The 17,041-nt window shown below is 54.3% G+C and overlaps 2 protein-coding genes across 3 annotated transcripts; both read right to left on the reverse strand.

The window, feature by feature from the left end:
- Positions 1–153: 153 nt before the first annotated feature.
- On the reverse strand, positions 154–17,013 carry LOC135279420 (C-signal-like). 2 transcript variants are annotated; one of them, XM_064386813.1, is made up of 6 exons: positions 2,116–2,586; positions 1,710–1,761; positions 1,327–1,514; positions 874–1,032; positions 660–779; positions 154–358 (listed from the first exon to the last, which is right to left on the reverse strand). In XM_064386813.1, exons 1-6 carry the CDS (start codon positions 2,260–2,262, stop codon positions 245–247), a joined length of 780 nt encoding a protein of 259 aa, XP_064242883.1. In that variant the 5' UTR covers positions 2,263–2,586; the 3' UTR covers positions 154–244. The 2 variants fall into 2 exon arrangements, with proteins under 2 accessions (XP_064242883.1, XP_064242884.1); XM_064386814.1 differs by lacking the exons at positions 154–358; positions 660–779; positions 874–1,032; ... (1 more) ...; positions 1,710–1,761; positions 2,116–2,586 and adding exons at positions 7,588–7,792; positions 8,090–8,209; positions 8,304–8,462; ... (1 more) ...; positions 9,134–9,185; positions 9,559–17,013.
- LOC135279311 (C-signal-like) lies at positions 3,947–6,486 on the reverse strand. Its single transcript, XM_064386605.1, has 6 exons — positions 5,916–6,486; positions 5,509–5,560; positions 5,124–5,311; positions 4,681–4,842; positions 4,449–4,568; positions 3,947–4,151 (listed from the first exon to the last, which is right to left on the reverse strand). Exons 1-6 carry the CDS (start codon positions 6,060–6,062, stop codon positions 4,038–4,040), a joined length of 783 nt encoding a protein of 260 aa, XP_064242675.1. The 5' UTR covers positions 6,063–6,486; the 3' UTR covers positions 3,947–4,037.
- Positions 17,014–17,041: the final 28 nt, after the last annotated feature.

Consider the following 17,041-nt stretch of genomic DNA (forward strand, 5'->3'; position numbering starts at 1 on the left):
GCAGTCACAGTGCCATGGGACCTGCTGGCTGTCACTCATGGGGATGCCAGTGACAGCCATGGGTTGGGGCAGCTGTGGGCACCACCAATCCCCAGTGGAGCAGTGGGATATCTGCAAAGGGCCACCCCATGATCTGGCACTGCACAACAGAGCTGGGGGTCTCAGCAGGAGTTTATTGAGGATGTGGGGGAGGTGGGAGCAGTGCCAAAGGGACCTCTTGGTGCCAGGATCCTGAAGTGGTGTCTCACCAGGGCACAACCTTCCCTTCCCAGTCCAGGAAGGCACCGGTGTCCTTCTCAGAGAGGGAGGAGAGGACCTTCAGCATCCCTTGCACGCTGTCATCCACGGTCACAGGGGGCTGTGGGGCAGAGGGGGAAATGCAGCCCATGCCCAAGGCCTGGCTGAGGGCCCTGGAGCAGCTGGAGCCAGGGAAAAGAACTTCTCCAGGGCAAAGGGAAAGCTGAAAACCCCAGTGGGAGGGATTGAGATGAGAACTGAGGGGATGGGGACACCCAGCAGTCAGGACCAGGACAGGGGGAGCTGCCCCAGCAGGGATTGGGCAGGCAGGGAAGCCATGGGCAGGGGCTCAGGATAGCAACTCCCACCCTTGCAAAATCAGCACAGGAGCTCTGATGGACCCTCCCCAGGGGAGTTCCTACCGTGTGTCCGGCAGAGCTGCCCATGTCAGTTTGCACCCAGCCAGGGTGGAGAGCGACGCAGAGGATGCCGTGCTCCTTGTAGGCCAGGGACTGGCACTTGCTCAGCATGTTCAGAGCAGCCTGTGGGGAGACAAGGCAGGGATGGTGGTGGGAGGGGAAGGGGGGCTGCAAGGGGACCTGCAGCTGGGCAGGGAAAGCAAAGGTGTGACAGCACCTTGCTGCAGCGGTAGGAGACACCTGGTAACAACTCCCAACCAAAGCAAGAAGTGATGGAGCCGCCAATGCTGGACATGTTGACGATGGCAGCCTTGCTGCAGCTCAGCCCTGAGCCTGGGCTCCCCTGGGCAGCCTTCTTCAGCAAGGGCAGAAATGCCTGCGAGGAGACAGAGGGGACAGGAGCACACATGGACACGGCACAAGGCAGGGGAGAAGCTCCTTCCACACTGGGCAACATGCACACCAGCACTGGGGGGGCATCCTCCCTCCTCTTTCCCAGTGCCCCAGCCAGGCTGGCTCCAGCTCCTGAGCTCCAGTCCATGGCTCCCTGAGCTTCTCATCAACTGAGAGCCCATCAGGGCACCAGAGCACTGACAGGAGCCCCTCCCACTGGCCCTTCACTCCCTCTATAATGTCCACTTTGAGCTGTGCTGTAGTGCTGGGGACTCACCTGGCCCATCAGCAGGGGTCCCACCGTGTTGGTGGTGTAAGTCTCAGTCATGTCCTGCAGATTCTCATTATTAATGGATTTTGGTTTCAAAATTCCAGCGTTGTTGATGAGGAGGTTGAGTCCAGAGCCCCCCAGGTGCTCCCCAACCTTGGCTGCAGCTGCCTTGATGCTGGCGGGGTCGGCGACTTCTGCAGAGCCGGCACAGGGGAGGTCAGAGCCTGTGTCCCCTTGCTGGAGTCCCCTGTTCCCCCAGAGGTGGCAGTGCCCGATGGCCCTGAGGGACCAGCCCCCTGGCACAGCTCCCTCCCAGCTCCCAGGGTGTGCCCAGCCTGGGCACTCGCCAGAGGAGCTGGGGCAAAGGACCCGCACCTCGGGGCACCTACCGAGCGGGATGATGATGATGTTGGGGTGCTTGGAGGCCAAATTCTGTAACTCCTGAAACAGAGGGCACAGTGCAGGCATGGGGAGGCTGCAGGGGCTGTGCAGAGGCTCAGCCTTTCCCAGGCTGAGCCCTCATTGCTCTGGCTCCATCCCTGCACTACCGTGGAGCTGCACTATGCTCCAGCTGCCTGGAACCCAATGGATGGGGAGGACTCCGTGCCCAAGTATCACTACTCCCTCCACACATCCCATGCACAACTGCTCCCACGTGGTCTCAGCCCAGCTGCCCTGTCCTCAAGGTGCCTGACTGAAGCTCCAGACACTTGCAAACACCATCCTGTTCCAATCTCCCCTGACACCAAGAGCTGCCATCCCCCAGCACAGCCACTGCCTCTCGCCCAGTCTCACCTGTGCTCGCTGTCCCTTGGGGTCCCGACAGCCTGCAAAGATCCACTGAGGTGGGTTTGGCATCCTCAGGAAATGCTGGACGAGCCCCAGGCCGATGCCTCGGTTGGCCCCAGTCACCAGCACGGAGCGGACGTGGAGCCCTGCCATGCTGCTTGTCCTCCTCTGCTCCAGCTCTCACTGTTTGCTCTGCTCTCTAATATTTCCTTTTAGCTTTTTCCACAGACACTCCACCCACTCAGGGTTTGCACCAACCCTTTTATCCAGGAGGAGCAACTGCACCTGCCCTTCAAACTCCAGGCCATTGATCCTGGCTGGGAGCCAGTCCTTGTTTCCAAAGGGCAAAAACCCTTGGTGGTTTCAGGCAAATTCTGCTGTCATTGGGAAACCTGGTGCCATAAGCCAGGAGAGGATTTTGTGGGTGAGGAGGGAAGGAGCAGCATGTGGAAGGGATGAGGGAAGCTCCAGGGCTCACATGGACTTGCCACCTTCCCAAGAAGGGCTTTCTGCATCAGACCCACACAAGACTGGGAACAGGCTGATCTCATCCCCCTGCCACAGACCCCTGGGCCAGAACATTCCTCATGTGGCCACGAGCTGACACTCTCAGCCTTCAGCTGGCCTCCTCCGAGCCAAGGCCCAATCCCTGTTTGTCAAGTGAAACAAGGCTCCCATGGAATGAAGCGCACCCAGAGGATCCAGTCTCCTGGCAGAAGGATGGGCACCTGCCTGGCCAGCACATCACCAGCTGCTGGCCTTGCACTCCAGCAAGACAAAGACACAAACTGCAGGCTGCCACATCTTCATGCAGCATCTGTGTCCTTGCAGCAGGAATTTCTGCCACTCCTGGAGCAGGCAGCCAGGGCAAGGAGGGTGTGAGCTGCAGCAGGGCTGCTGCACGTCATCAACATCTCCTCCAAACTGGGCTCCATCGGGCTGTGCCTCCGCGTGCCAGAGGCCCCCATGTACCCGTACCGGGCCAGCAAGGTGAGGTGCCAGGGGAGGTGCTGGACATGCTGCCCCAGGCATGGTGCCCCTGGAGGGGAGGGAGCCCATGGGTCACCCCCTGCCCCGGCCACCCACCCCCTGCCTGGTTATCCCAGGTGGAAGCAGAGAAACAGCAGCAGCTGGGACTGAGCCTTCCAGGAGGGTGGTTCAGGTGCTTTGTCCCAGGACTGGGTCCCATTTCTCACCTCCACAGACATTTTGTGGCTAGGAAATGTCTCCTCCCTTGCCCACACATTCGCCGGGTTCTGCTGGCAGGGCTCTGCCTCTTCTGGGCTTCCAAGGACATGGGGATGAGATGTTTGACTGTGGAGCTTCAAGATGAGAAGGGCTTGGGAAGCAACTTCTGTCTCCTTCCCTAACCGACCTGTGTTCCCTCTGTACCCCTCACCTCGGTAAACTCTGGCAGCTGATGCCTCTCTGTTCTGTCTCCACGCCCAGTCTCAAAGCCCCAGTCTGAGCCCGGGGCAGGATCCCAGTGCTCTGCCCAAGCTCTGTGTGTCCCTCAGTCCCACCTGTGACCAGATATCCCCCAGCTGAGGGGAGAGGGCAGCTGGCTCCTGTGACCCCCAGCCCCTCAGGCAGCTCAGCCTGGGCAGGGGAAAGCCAGTCCTGCAGGGGCTCAGAGGATCTCTCTCCTCTCAGCAGAGGGACCCTGCTCCAGCTTCCCCAGAGGGCAGTCACAGTGCCATGGGACCTGCTGGCTGTCACTCATGGGGATGCCAGTGACAGCCATGGGTTGGGGCAGCTGTGGGCACCACCAATCCCCAGTGGAGCAGTGGGATATCTGCAAAGGGCTGCTCCACGAGCTGGCACTGCACAACAGAGCTGGGGGTCTCAGCAGGAGTTTATTGAGGATGTGGGGGAGGTGGGAGCAGTGCCAAAGGGACCTCTTGGTGCCAGGATCCTGAAGTGGTGTCTCACCAGGGGATGACGTTCCCTTCCCAATCCAAATAGCCGCCGGTGTCCTTCTCAGAGAGGGAGGAGAGGACCTTCAGCATCCCTTGCACGCTGTCATCCACGGTCACAGGGGGCTGTGGGACACAGGGAGGAACAGTTCTGTGCCTGAATCCCTGGTCCAGCCGGGGCTGGAGGAACCAGGTACTCCAGGGCAAAGGGGAAAGCTGAAAACCTGAACAACCAGGACAGAGGGGCCAAGCAGGGAACTGAGGGGATGGGGACACCCAGCATGAAGGACCAGGACAGGGGGAGCTGCCCCAGCAGGGATTGGGCAGGCAGGGAAGCCATGAGCAGGGGCTCAGGATAGCAACTCCCACCCTTGCAAAATCAGCACAGGAGCTCAGATGGACCCTCCCCAGGGGAGTTCCTACCGTGTGTCCATCAAAGCTGCCCATGTCAGTTTGCACCCAGCCAGGGTGGAGAGCGACGCAGAGGATGCCGTGCTCCTTGTAGGCCAGGGACTGGCACTTGCTCAGCATGTTCAGAGCAGCCTGTGGGGAGACAAGGCAGGGATGGTGGTGGGAGGGGAAGGGGGGCTGCAAGGGGACCTGCAGCTGGGCAGGGCAGGGGAAGTGAATTTGTCCCCAGCACGTGTGACAGCACCTTGCTGCAGCGGTAGGAGACACCTGGTAACAACTCCCAACCAACAGAGGAAGAAGCGATGGAGCCGCCAATGCTGGACATGTTGACGATGGCAGCCTTGCTGCAGCTCAGCCCTGAGCCTGGGCTCCCCTGGGCAGCCTTCTTCAGCAAGGGCAGAAACACCTGCGAGGAGACAGAGGGGACAGGAGCACACATGGACACGGCACAGAGCAGGGGAGAAGCTTCTTCCACACTGGGCAACATTCACACCAGCACTGGGGGGGCATCCTCCCTCCTCTTCCCTGCCAGGCTCCAGCTCCTGAGCTCCAGCCCATGGCTCCACGAGCTTCTCATCAACTGAGAGCCCATCAGGGCACCAGAGCACTGACAGGAGTCCCTCCCACTGGCCTTTCACTCCCTCTATAATGTCCACTTTGAGCTGTGCTGTAGTGCTGGGGACTCACCTGGCCCATCAGCAGGGGTCCCACCGTGTTGGTGGTGTAAGTCTCAGTCATGTCCTGCAGCATCTCATTATCAATGGATTTTGGTTTCAAAATTCCAGCGTTGTTGATGAGGAGGTTGAGCCCAGAGCCCCCCAGGTGCTCCCCAACCTTGGCTGCAGCTGCCTTGATGCTGGAGGGGTCGGCGACTTCTGCAGAGCCGGCACAGGGGAGGTCAGAGCCTGTGTCCCCTTGCTGGAGTCCCCTCTGTTCCCCCAGAGGTGGCAGTGCCCAATGGCCCTGAGGGACCAGCCCCCTGGCACAGCTCCCTCCCAGCTCCCAGGGTGTGCCCAGCCTGGGCACTCGCCAGAGGAGCTGGGGCAAAGGACCCGCACCTCGGGGCACCTACCGAGCGGGATGATGATGATGTTGGGGTGCTTGGAGGCCAAATTCTGTAACTCCTGAAACAGAGGGCACAGTGTAGGCATGGGGAGGCTGCAGGGGCTGTGCAGAGGATCAGCCTTTCCCAGGCTGAGCCCTCATTGCTCTGGCTCCATCCCTGCACTACCGTGGAGCTGCATTATGCTCCAGCTGCCTGGAACCCAATGGATGGGGAGGACTCCGTGCCCAAGTGTCACTGCTCCCTCCATGCAACCCACGCACAACTGCTCCCACGTGGTCTCAGCCCAGCTGCCCTGTCCTCAAGGTGCCTGACTGAAGCTCCAGACACTTGCAAGCACCATCCCTGTTCCAATCTCCCCTGACACCAAGAGCTGCCATCCCCCAGCACAGCCACTGCCTCTCGCCCAGCCTCACCTGTGCTCGCTGTCCCTTGGGGTCCCGACAGCCTGCAAAGATCCACTGAGGTGGGTTTGGCATCCTCAGGAAATGCTGGACGAGCCCCAGGCCGATGCCTCGGTTGGCCCCAGTCACCAGCACGGAGCGGACGTGGAGCCCTGCCATGCTGCTTGTCCTCCTCTGCTCCAGCTCTCACTGTTTGCTCTGCTCTCTAATATTTCCTTTTAGCTTTTTCTACAGACACTCCACCCACTCAGGTTATACACCAATCCTTGGATCCAGGAGGAGCAACTGCACCTGCCCTTCAAACTCCAGGCCATTGATCCCAGCTGGGAGCCAGTCCTTGTTTCCAAAGGGCAAAAACCCTTGGCAGTTTCAGGCAAATTCTGCTGTCCTTGGGAAACCTGGTGCCATAAGCCAGGAGAGGATGTTGTGGGTGAGGAGGGAAGGAGCAGCATGTGGAAGGGATGAGGGAAGCTCCAGGGCTCACATGGACTTGCCACCTTCCCAAGAAGGGCTTTCTGCATCAGACCCACACAAGACTGGGAACAGGCTGATCTCATCCCCCTGATCCAGTCCCCTGGGCCAGGACATTCCTCATGTGGCCACGAGCTGACACTCTCAGCCTTGAGCTGGCCTCCTCCGAGCCAAGGCCCATTTCCTGACTGTCAAGTGAAACTAGGTTCCCATGGATGGAAGCACACTCAGAGGATCCAGTCTCCTGGCAGAAGGATGGGCACCTGCCTGGCCAGCACATCACCAGCTGCTGGCCTTGCACTCCAGCAAGGCAAAGACACAAACTGCAGGCTGCCACATCTTCATGCAGCATCTGTGTCCTTGCAGCAGGAATTTCTGCCACTCCTGGAGCAGGCAGCCAGGGCAAGGAGGGTGTGAGCTGCAGCAGGGCTGCTGCACGTCATCAACATCTCCTCCAAACTGGGCTCCATCGGGCTGTGCCTCCGCGTGCCAGAGGCCCCCATGTACCCGTACTGGGCCAGCAAGGGGAGCTGCCAGGGGAGGTGCTGGACATGCTGCCCCAGGCATGGTGCCCCTGGAGGGGAGGGAGCCCATGGGTCACCCCCTGCCCCAGCCACCCACCCCCTGCCTGGTTATCCCAGGTGGAAGCAGAGAAACAGCAGCAGCTGGGACTGAGCCTTCCAGGAGGGTGGTTCAGGTGCTTTGTCCCAGGACTGAGTCCCATTTCCCACCTCCACAGACATTTTGTTGCAAGGAAGTGTCTCCTCTCCAGCCTGGGAAATGTCTCCTCCCCTGCCCACCCACTCCTCGGGTTCTGCTGGCAGGGCTGTGCTTCTTCGGGGCTTCCAAGGACATTGGGATGAGGTGTTTGGCTGTGGAGCTTCAAGATGAGAAGGGCTTGGGAAGAAACTCCTGTCTCCTTCCCCAACCCACCTGTGGTTCCCCTGCATCCTCCACCTCTGTAAACTCTGGCAGCTGATGCCTCTCTGCTCTGTCTCCACACTGAATCTCCATAACCAGTCTCCCCTCCAGTGCCTCCTGGAGGGGAGATCTGCAGAGGGCAGTCACAGTGCCATGGGACCTGCTGGCTGTCACTCATGGGGGTGCCAGTGACAGCCATGGGTTGGGGCAGCTGTGGGCACCACCAATCCCCAGTGGAGCAGTGGGATATCTGCAAAGGGCTGCTCCATGATCTGGCACTGCACAACAGAGCTGGGGGTCTCAGCAGGAGTTTATTGAGGATGTGGGGGAGGTGGGAGCAGTGCCAAAGGGACCTCTTGGTGCCAGGATCCTGAAGTGGTGTCTCACCAGGGCACAACCTTCCCTTCCCAGTCCAGGAAGGCACCGGTGTCCTTCTCAGAGAGGGAGGAGAGGACCTTCAGCATCCCTTGCACGCTGTCATCCACGGTCACAGGGGGCTGTGGGACACAGGGAGGAACAGTGCTGTGCCTGAGGCCCTGGTCCAGCCAGGGCTGGAGGAACCAGGCACTCCAGGGCAAAGGGGAAAGCTGAAAACCTGAACAACCAGGACAGAGGGGCCAAGCAGGGAACTGAGGGGATGGGGACACCCAGCAGCCAGGACCAGAACGGGGGGAGCTGCCCCAGCAGGGATTGGGCAGGCAGGGAAGCCATGGGCAGGGGCTCAGGATAGCAACTCCCACCCTTGCAAAATCAGCACAGGAGCTCTGATGGACCCTCCCCAGGGGAGTTCCTACCGTGTGTCCATCAAAGCTGCCCATGTCAGTTTGCACCCAGCCAGGGTGGAGAGCGACGCAGAGGATGCCGTGCTCCTTGTAGGCCAGGGACTGGCACTTGCTCAGCATGTTCAGAGCAGCCTGTGGGGAGACAAGGCAGGGATGGTGGTGGGAGGGGAAGGGGGGCTGCAAGGGGACCTGCAGCTGGGCAGGGAAAGCAAAGGTGTGACAGCACCTTGCTGCAGCGGTACGAGGTGTCTTGCATCATCTCCCAACCAAAGGAGGAAGCAATGGAGCCTGCAATGCTGGACATGTTGACGATGGCAGCCTTGCTGCAGCTCAGCCCTGAGCCTGGGCTCCCCTGGGCAGCCTTCTTCAGCAAGGGCAGAAATGCCTGCGAGGAGACAGAGGTGAAGGGAGCACACATGGACACGGCACAAGGCAGGGGAGAAGCTTCTTCCACATTGGGCAACATGCACACCAGCACTGGGGGGGCATCCTCCCTCCTCTTTCCCAGTGCCCCAGCCAGGCTGGCTCCAGCTCTTGAGCTCTAGCCCATGGTTCCCTGAGTTTCTCATCAACTGAGAGACCATCAGGGCACCAGAGCACTGACAGGAGCCCCTCCCACTGGCCCTTCACTCCCTCTATAATGTCCACTTTGAGGACATGGGAAGGGATCCTTCTGGTGCTGTGCTGTAGTGCTGGGGACTCACCTGGCCCATCAGCAGGGGGCCAACTGTGTTGGTGGTGTAAGTCTCAGTCATATCCTCCGATGTTTCAGCTTCAAGCATCTTAGGCTTGACCATTCCAGCGTTGTTGATGAGGAGGTTGAGTCCAGAGCCCCCCAGGTGCTCCCCAACCTTGGCTGCAGCTGCCTTGATGCTGGCGGGGTCGGTGACTTCTGCAGGGGCGATAAACTGGAGCTCAGTGACCCTGTGGTGGTTTGGAATCCCCTGTTTCCCCCAAAGGAAGTGCCCCCCAAAGGCTGTCTCCTGTGTGCAGCTCCTAGGTCTGTGATGAGTGCCCAAGCACTCGCCAGAGGAACTGGCGTGAGAGAGAACCTACCGAGAGCGATAATGACCAGCCTGGGATGTTTGGAGGCCAAATTCTGTAGCTCCTGCAAGAGGGGTCACAACATTGGTACCAACCCGATGGAACAGCTTTTCCAAGGCTCACCCTGCTAAGCCAGCCAAAGTCCCCTGTGTCCCTCCAGCTCCATCCCTGCACCACCAAGTGCCCAGCATCCTGCTCCAGCTGCTCTGATCATGATACAGGGGGAACACTCCACAACTCCTGCACACACCATGTATCCCTGTCCCCTCCACACATCCCATGCACAACTGCTCCCACGTTGTCTCAGCCCAGCTGCCCTGGGCCCCAGGTGCCCAGCTGAAGCTCCAGCCTCTTGCAAACACCATCCTGTTCCAATCTCCCCTGACACCAAGAGCTGCCATCCCCCAGCACAGTCACTGCCTCTTGCCCAGCCTCACCTGTGCTCGCTGTCCCTTGGGGTCCCGACAGCCTGCAAAGATCCACTGAGGTGGGTTTGGCATCCTCAGGAAATGCTGGACGAGCCCCAGGCCGATGCCTCGGTTGGCCCCAGTCACCAGCACGGAGCGGACGTGGAGCCCTGCCATGCTGCTTGTCCTCCTCTGCTCCAGCTCTCACTGTTTGCTCTGCTCTCCAATATTTCCTTGTAGCGTGTCCCACCCCACTCACTCACAGCTTGCACTAATGTGGCTTCTCTCTGGGAGGAGCAACTGCTCCAGCTCTTTGAGCTCCAGGACATACGTTCTGGCTGGGGACCAATCCCAGCTACCTAACAGCAAAAACCACTTGGTTTTTCCAGGAAAAGTATGCATTCCTTGGGTAACCTGATGCCATAAGCCAGGTGGGGGTCTTGTGGGTGAAGACGGAGGGAGCAGCATGTGGGTTGATGTGGGAAGCTCCACGGCTCAGGTGGGCTTGACACAAGAATCCTGTGGGCTTGATGGTCTTTGCACATTATACCAAGCTGAGCCTCAGGTGACCCTGAGCAAATGTTCTCTGCCTCGCTCCTGCCTCTTCCAAGGCAATAACCTCTCCTCATTGTGTAGCCAAAGACCTGTGGAATGGGAGACCAAACCCAGCGTGGTCTCCTGACAGAAGGGTGGGAACCAGCATGGCTGGCACAGCACCATGATGCAGGTCATCCCCCCCATCCTTTGGGATGCTGTCCTAAGTTGAGCTGGCCCTTTGTTCAGAGCCACAGAGGACTCAGGCACCTGGGACATTTACCTGCAAAGAAAATGTCCTGCTCAAAGCCTATTCTCCACCTCACCTATTGCCATGAGGTACTGACTGTTCTGTGGTACTGCCAGTGAAGCCCAGTGCTGTCCAGTACCTCACGTGATGCATTACAGGTTTGCAAGGCTGGATCAGGTGTGTAAGTACACCATGCACTCCTGCCCCACTGTAGGTGAAGACCCACCCCCAGAAACCTCTTGCCAACCCCTTGTCCTCCTACATTGAGTCCCAGAGTCATTGCATAGGCTGCTGGGCAGCAATGGAGACAACACTGCTCATGTCACCTTCTGCCCCAGGATATCTTGGCAGCAGCGTTAAGCAGAACAGCTACCTCCCAGTGGCAATGACAAGTGTGTCTTCATGCTCTGGCAGCAGCTGATGTCCTCCTGCCCACTCCAGCCTGTGTTCTGGGGCTCAGCTGGCAGACACTGGGAGATAAGCGGGTCCTTTCCTGCTCTGACCTGGGGCCACCTGCACAGGGCACCCTCCCCAAACCCATTTGGGAAGGTGCACACTGGCAGCTTCTATGGTGAGCCGATCCCACATCTTCTCTCTGCCAAGTCTGAGCCTCTTCTTAAGTTCCATGCAATTTTTTTTCTACTTTGTTTCCTTGGTTAATTGGACTTCTGTCTACTTTTTGAATTTTTCATATTGGGTTGAGACACTTCTTTTCCCTTGTGAATTCCTACCACTTACCAGCAGTATAAAACTTTGGGCCTTTCAGTGTCAGACTGATTTCTCACTGAGGATCTCCCACATGGCTGGCCTGGAATTCAGGCTCCATAGATCATTTCAGTATTTCTTTTTCAAGGACTACAGACCTCAACTATACTTGCCAACAGACGCACCAGAGCTCAAATCCTCCAAATAGACTTCCATGGTTTTCTTCCTCTACGTGGAGGATAAGGCCATCACCCACAGCCAGTTTGAAACTCTTTTTGCCGTGTCACCTCATTTGTGTAGCCTTCCACTGTTTTGGAGCTGTAATTTTGTCATGTTGACTTTGCTCTGGGGCCACACACTGCATTATTGATTATTAGAGTTTAAACAAGCACTGCTTCACCAGGAGTCTAAGCCCAGCCTGGCACAAAGAGGCAGAGGAGAAAGAAACCAACCTCACTGCCTTGCAGCCCAGTCTCATCACAAGGGCTGCTGCTGTCCCCATGCCTCTGGAAAGGATCTTGGTCCAGCTCCTAAGAAGGAATTCAGATGTTTCCTTTGCTCTGAAATGTTCTTGCATGGCCTAAATCTTAAGCTGAGCATTAAAGTCCTCAGAATTATGAAATCATTTAGGTTGGAAAAGGCCTCTAAGATCATTGATTTCAACAATTAGACTAACAATGCCAATTCCACCACTAAACCATGTCCCCAAGTGCCACAACCATGCATTTTTTTAAACACTACTGGGATGGTGACACCACCACGTTCCTGGGCAGTCTGTGTACCAGTGCTTGAAAGTCCTTTCTGTGAATAAATTTTTCCTAATATCCAATTGAAACATCCCTTGGCACAACCTGAGGCTGTTTCATCCTGTAACTTGTGCTGTTTCATCAGACTTGTGCTTCAGACCTTCCCCAGCTCTGTTGATCCTCTCTGGACAAACTCCAGCACGTTAATCTTTCTTGCTGTGAGTGGCCCTAAACTGAACAGAGGATTCAAGGTGCAGCCTCACAAACACCAAGCTCAGGGGCACTGTAGCTCTTCTCCCATGACCCCCAGGCTGCTGCACATTTTACCCATGGATTATTTTCACATCACCACACTGGGAAGACATGGAGCCAGTTTTCCAAGAGGCAGTCACACCTCTTCCACTCTCAGTTGCTGGAGACTCAAGCGTGCCCTCAGTCAAGGAGGTGATTGCACAATGACAATGCTTCTGACAGAAACATGGAGAAACATGCTTTTCTCTGTCTGCCAGGGGAACAGGGGTGTGGCACAATTAGTTTTAGTACATTTAATCTACTATAAATAAGAAACAAACTCGCTGCTATTTATCAAGCCGATTTTTTTTCTTTTTTTTTTTGTCCATTGCTCCGCAATGCATTCAGGTCTGTCATCACCTATTAGTCATTTGCTAAAGAATCAATAGATGGTGATAAGTGAGCGGCCCACGGGAGAGGTGGGGTGAGGCCAACCCAGCACTGTAACTGAAGCTGGGCAGTACCCACCCTCCCTGATTAGTTTTCTTTTGGGCTGAAGAGGATTAGTGATCTGGTGGGGGTTGGCAACCCATGGCAGGAGGGTTGGAACAACGTAATGTGTAAGGTCTCTTCCAACAGAAACCATTCTGTGATTCCACAATATGATTCTATGAGTAGTGACACCCCATTGTGAAAGGATGCAGGGCCTGGGGGCAAGAGCCTGAGCTTACCTGCAGCTCCCAAGTGAACGTCCCATGGCACCTTTGTCATAGCTTTGCTGTTTTCCAAGCAGACTCGTCCAGGTTACACCTGCATTGTATCAGAGCTGGAGAGGGATTTTGGACAAGGGCATAGAGTGACAGAACAAGAGGAACGGCTTCACACTGACAAGAGGGCAGGGTTAGACTGGGTATTTGGAAGAAATTCTTCCCTGTGAGGGTGGGAAGGCCCAGAAGAGATTACACAGAGAAACTGGCTGCCCCATCCCTGTAAGTGTTCAAGGCTAGGTTGGGGTCTCTGAGCAACCTGGTCTAGTGGAAGGTGTCCCTGCCCATGGCAGGGTTGGAACAAGACAGTCTTTAAGGTTCCACACAACCCAAACCATTCTGTGATTCTATGACTGAGGATTTAAAATGCTCACACTGTCCGTGCAATCTCCCTTGGGCCACTGTGTTTCGACCTTGTGCCAGCCTGGGGCCCCACACTGGGCTCAGAAACACCTTTTGGGGATATTCCCATTGTGACAGCAGCCAAGATGCCTCAGCTACCTGGGTGCAGCAGGGCTGGCAGCACAGGGACAGAACTGCTTTGCCAGGACCCATGGGGACAGCACAGATCCTCACTGACCTTCTTTTCTCCCATCCTCTAAGGACAGGTGGCTGGGTTATCCTCCATGCTTCAGCACAGTGCCATGAAGAGGACCTCAGAACCACCAAACAAGACGAATTTTCTTTCCCACTATTAGATTTAGTGATGGGGATGGCTGAGAACAAGCTGTCACACATGGCAGATATGCTCCCTCTCAGGAACACTAAGGCACAGGCTAAATGATCAGCTTGTGACTGCCTTGGTTTGACATCTGAGTATTGAAGTGAGAAAAGGAGACACAGTAAAGTTTAGGAATAGATACATGATAATGCAGATGTTAATTTAGGAATCCAGTTGGAAAGAATCATTAAGTCTTATTAAGGAAAGATATTTAAGCAGGAAAGAGTGAGTATAATCTTTAAATTAAAAAGCATTTAAAGGACTATGGAAAATTTACTCCCTGTAAAGAAGTTAAAAGCTGAGCACTATGCCACTCCAATGCAATGCCACCCTAAATGATGTGACTCATTGCCCACACAGCTGAGCAGAAAAAATACAGTCTGTGAAACCAAAAATGCATAGTAAGTAGCTGTGGACACTGCTAGAGTAAAATGGGCTGCATTAGTATTTTATCAGCAGAAATTTAAACTTACCATAGTTGTTCATTCTGGTTTCAAACCATATTTATAAAAAGGAAGGGGAAAAAAAAACCTACTTACCATTTTTTCTTTAATTAAGATATTTCCCCCTCTTCCTCTAGCTGCATTTTTTTTTTTAATCCAGTAACTTAAAGCAGCACTTATGAAGAATCCATCAGCTCAGTGCAAAGGACATGTGCCCACATGTTCCTTACAGTGCAGAAACTCAACCAAATTACAGCATCAATGAGCTGATAACAGGAATTACTAGTTTTGATTTTTAGCTAAGTGAACTCAAATACTTCTTCATATTCATAGGGAGGTCTAGTGGAAAATGTCCCTGTCCATGGCAGAGGGGATGGAACGAGGTGATCTTTAAGGTTCCATTCAACCCAAAACACTCTAGGATTCTATAATTCATACCCCCAAATTCTCCAAAATTCACCAATACCAGTCTTGTGCTTTACCAAGCAGCACGAGTCTCCCAATGCCTGTTGTAGTGAAACTAGAGCACTCGGGTAAGCCTTGGGGCTTTTTTGTTTCATTAGTATTTGTTGGTGTTCTTTTGGATTGCATTTTTCATTATTACCTGCTGGAAGCCTCCCAACACTTAACTAACAAGGTTTTCAAAGAATGGATAATCCTCTATTTCATTCATGGGGAACAGAGGCAAAAAAGCTGTCAAGCAATGCCCACACCTGCCCGGAAAGTACTCAGTTACTGATACTTGGAGCTGCCTTTCTTTCACTGCTCACATTAGCATTCAGAACAGGCTCCTTCTGCCCTCAGCTGTGGCTGCACTTCAACTGTTTCTGCACAGGAGATCGCTGGGGATCCCTGTCTCCAAGGCTTTTTCAAACAAGCACTTTTGGGGAAGAATTCATCAGTGTAATTTGCCTGCAGCGTGCAGGATCTGTGTGGAACAGGTGGCCAAACCCTGGCTGTGGTTCACCCTGAGTGTTGGTACCCCTTGGTCATTATTTGCTAAACTTTGCCATAGACAGAGCAGCACTTCTGCTGAGAAGTCACTGAATTAATGGCCTGAGCACAGAAGGAGGCAGGAAAAGGAGAATGGGACCTTTAATCCAAATATCTGCTAAAAGGAAGGGGTTTTTTTTTTCCTTACTATTTAGTAATATAATCAAACATTTATTTTTATTAAATTCCAACTTCTGTAAAAGAAAAGTCTAAAAGCATTTTAATATCCTGAAGTAAACTGGTGAGCAGAGGCTCTCATGTACTTGAACCACCATGGAACAGGATAGAGTTAGCACAAATCACCTGATGCTATCACCCAACTGATATAAACATTTAGTTTCTGATGTATTTATGAGTATCAGAGATGTCTTGCGTGGTGTTTGTCAAACAAGGATGAAAATAAGCAATACAAATAACAACTCTTACATACATCAGAGTTGCTCAGTCATTACTTCACTGTTGAGATCCCAGTTGTGTGCTCACTGTAATGGGATTTTAATGGGTATCTGGCTGTCCATATTACAGCTAAAAATAAAACAATAACACCCACCTCCAGGCTGGCAGCAGGGCTGGTAAATGCAGACACCCTCCAGATACCGTCCTTCAGCTGATGCTGATTATCTCTTTTCTGTTCTCCCTCTTCCCTCCAGCCCTGTTTTCCCATCCCTAAATGCCAGTAAACCTTTTCCTTGCTTTACTCTACACTACCCCTTTGGTGCAGCTGTTCAACCAGGTACCTGATACTCAGCAACAAAAAGGAGAAAACATCCCTCAAAACACCTGCAAGCCCCAACTGCCTAAATCACAGAAGCATTTTGGTGGTAAGGAACCATGAAGACCATCTCATTCAACCCCTCTGCCATGAGCAGGGACACCTTCAGGCTGCTCCAAGCCCTGTCCAACCCGGCCTTGAGCATTTCCAGGGATGGGGCAGCCACAGCTTCTCTGGACAGCCTATGGAAGGGCCTCACCACTCTCCCACAGAAGAATTTCTTCCAAACACCCAATCTAACCCTGCCCTCTGTGAGTTTGAAGCCATTCCCCTTGTCCAAAGTCCATCTCCAGCTCTGAGTCCCTTGAGGCGCTGGAAGGGGCTCTAAAGGCTCCACAGAACTTCTCATCTCCAGGCTGAACAACCACAACTCTCTCAGCCCATCTCTATGGGAGGGATGCTACAGCCTCAGAGCATCCTCGTGGATCCATTTGTTTACCAGATTCATTGCATCTGATGGTCAGGGAAAGAGACAAATCATGCGCATTTCAGGGCAGGTGTTGGAACCCAGAGCATCTCTCTGGATGCCCTGGATGTCTCAAAGCCCTGGCAGGGGCTCGGAGACCCTGGCAGGAAGCCAAAGACATCTGAAAATTCAATCTTAATTCATAGAGCAAATTGCCAACCTTATACAAAGAATTACAGGCCACAAAAGTTTAAGTAGCATAGTAGTAGCAATCACAGGGTGAAGGAAAAAAATTTAGAGCACTGTACAGGGGGGTTTTGTATGTTGTACAGGGGGGTTTGAAATTCTGTACATAGGGGTCAAGGGTTCTAAGATGGAGGAATTTGGGCGTGCCCTGTCCTTCTTCTTTCTTCTCCTTGGCATCCATGTCCAGGATGATGTTGGCATGTGTGGATTGGTCCATAGAGAAAGTGCACTTGCCAACAAGGGCAGAAAGTATTGGAAATTAAAGGTAAATATCTAATACGTAGTTTTCACTATAAAAGAGACAACCGCCCCGTGGGTGGGGGAGAGTGCCCTTGGCTGTCTTGCTGATCAGACCTCGGCTGGACAGACAGAAAAACTTTGTAGATAAGAAACAATAAACTCAACTGAAGACCGAAAAGCAAGAGTCCAGACTCCTTCTTCGAGAGCGCGGCCTGCCCAGAACCACTTTTTCCCGTGCTGGGGCAGAGACAAGTAACAGCCGACCCCGGCAGGCAGGCAATAAAAACAGCTTGCAAAGGGGCTAGTACTTTCTCACGCTAAACGGGTTTAGTTTGGGTTGGGTTTGTTTTTACTCTTATCTGTGGTGAAGATTAGTATGCTAAAGGTGCTGCAGACACCACGGCAGACCTGTTACAAACCTCCTCCCTCACCACCACCCTTGCCAAGAGTCCCCTCAGC

Source organism: Passer domesticus, chromosome 12 (assembly GCF_036417665.1).
Source record: "Passer domesticus isolate bPasDom1 chromosome 12, bPasDom1.hap1, whole genome shotgun sequence".
NCBI lineage: Eukaryota > Metazoa > Chordata > Aves > Passeriformes > Passeridae > Passer > Passer domesticus.

Bases quoted from the DNA above. Each gene is read 5' to 3' on its own strand.
- LOC135279420 (XM_064386813.1), bottom strand. From the start codon at position 2,262: ATGGCAGGGCTCCACGTCCGCTCCGTGCTGGTGACTGGGGCCAACCGA. The intron at 1,762-2,115 runs GTGAGACTGGGC...CCTCTGTTTCAG, and splicing joins CCAAGGGACAGCGAGCACAG to GAGTTACAGAATTTGGCCTC. The intron at 1,515-1,709 runs GTAGGTGCCCCG...CCGGCTCTGCAG, and splicing joins CATCATCATCATCCCGCTCG to AAGTCGCCGACCCCGCCAGC.
- LOC135279311 (XM_064386605.1), bottom strand. From the start codon at position 6,062: ATGGCAGGGCTCCACGTCCGCTCCGTGCTGGTGACTGGGGCCAACCGA. The intron at 4,569-4,680 runs GTGCTGTCACAC...GTCTCCCCACAG, and splicing joins TCTCCTACCGCTGCAGCAAG to GCTGCTCTGAACATGCTGAG. The intron at 4,152-4,448 runs GTAGGAACTCCC...TGTGTCCCACAG, and splicing joins GCAGCTTTGATGGACACACG to CCCCCTGTGACCGTGGATGA.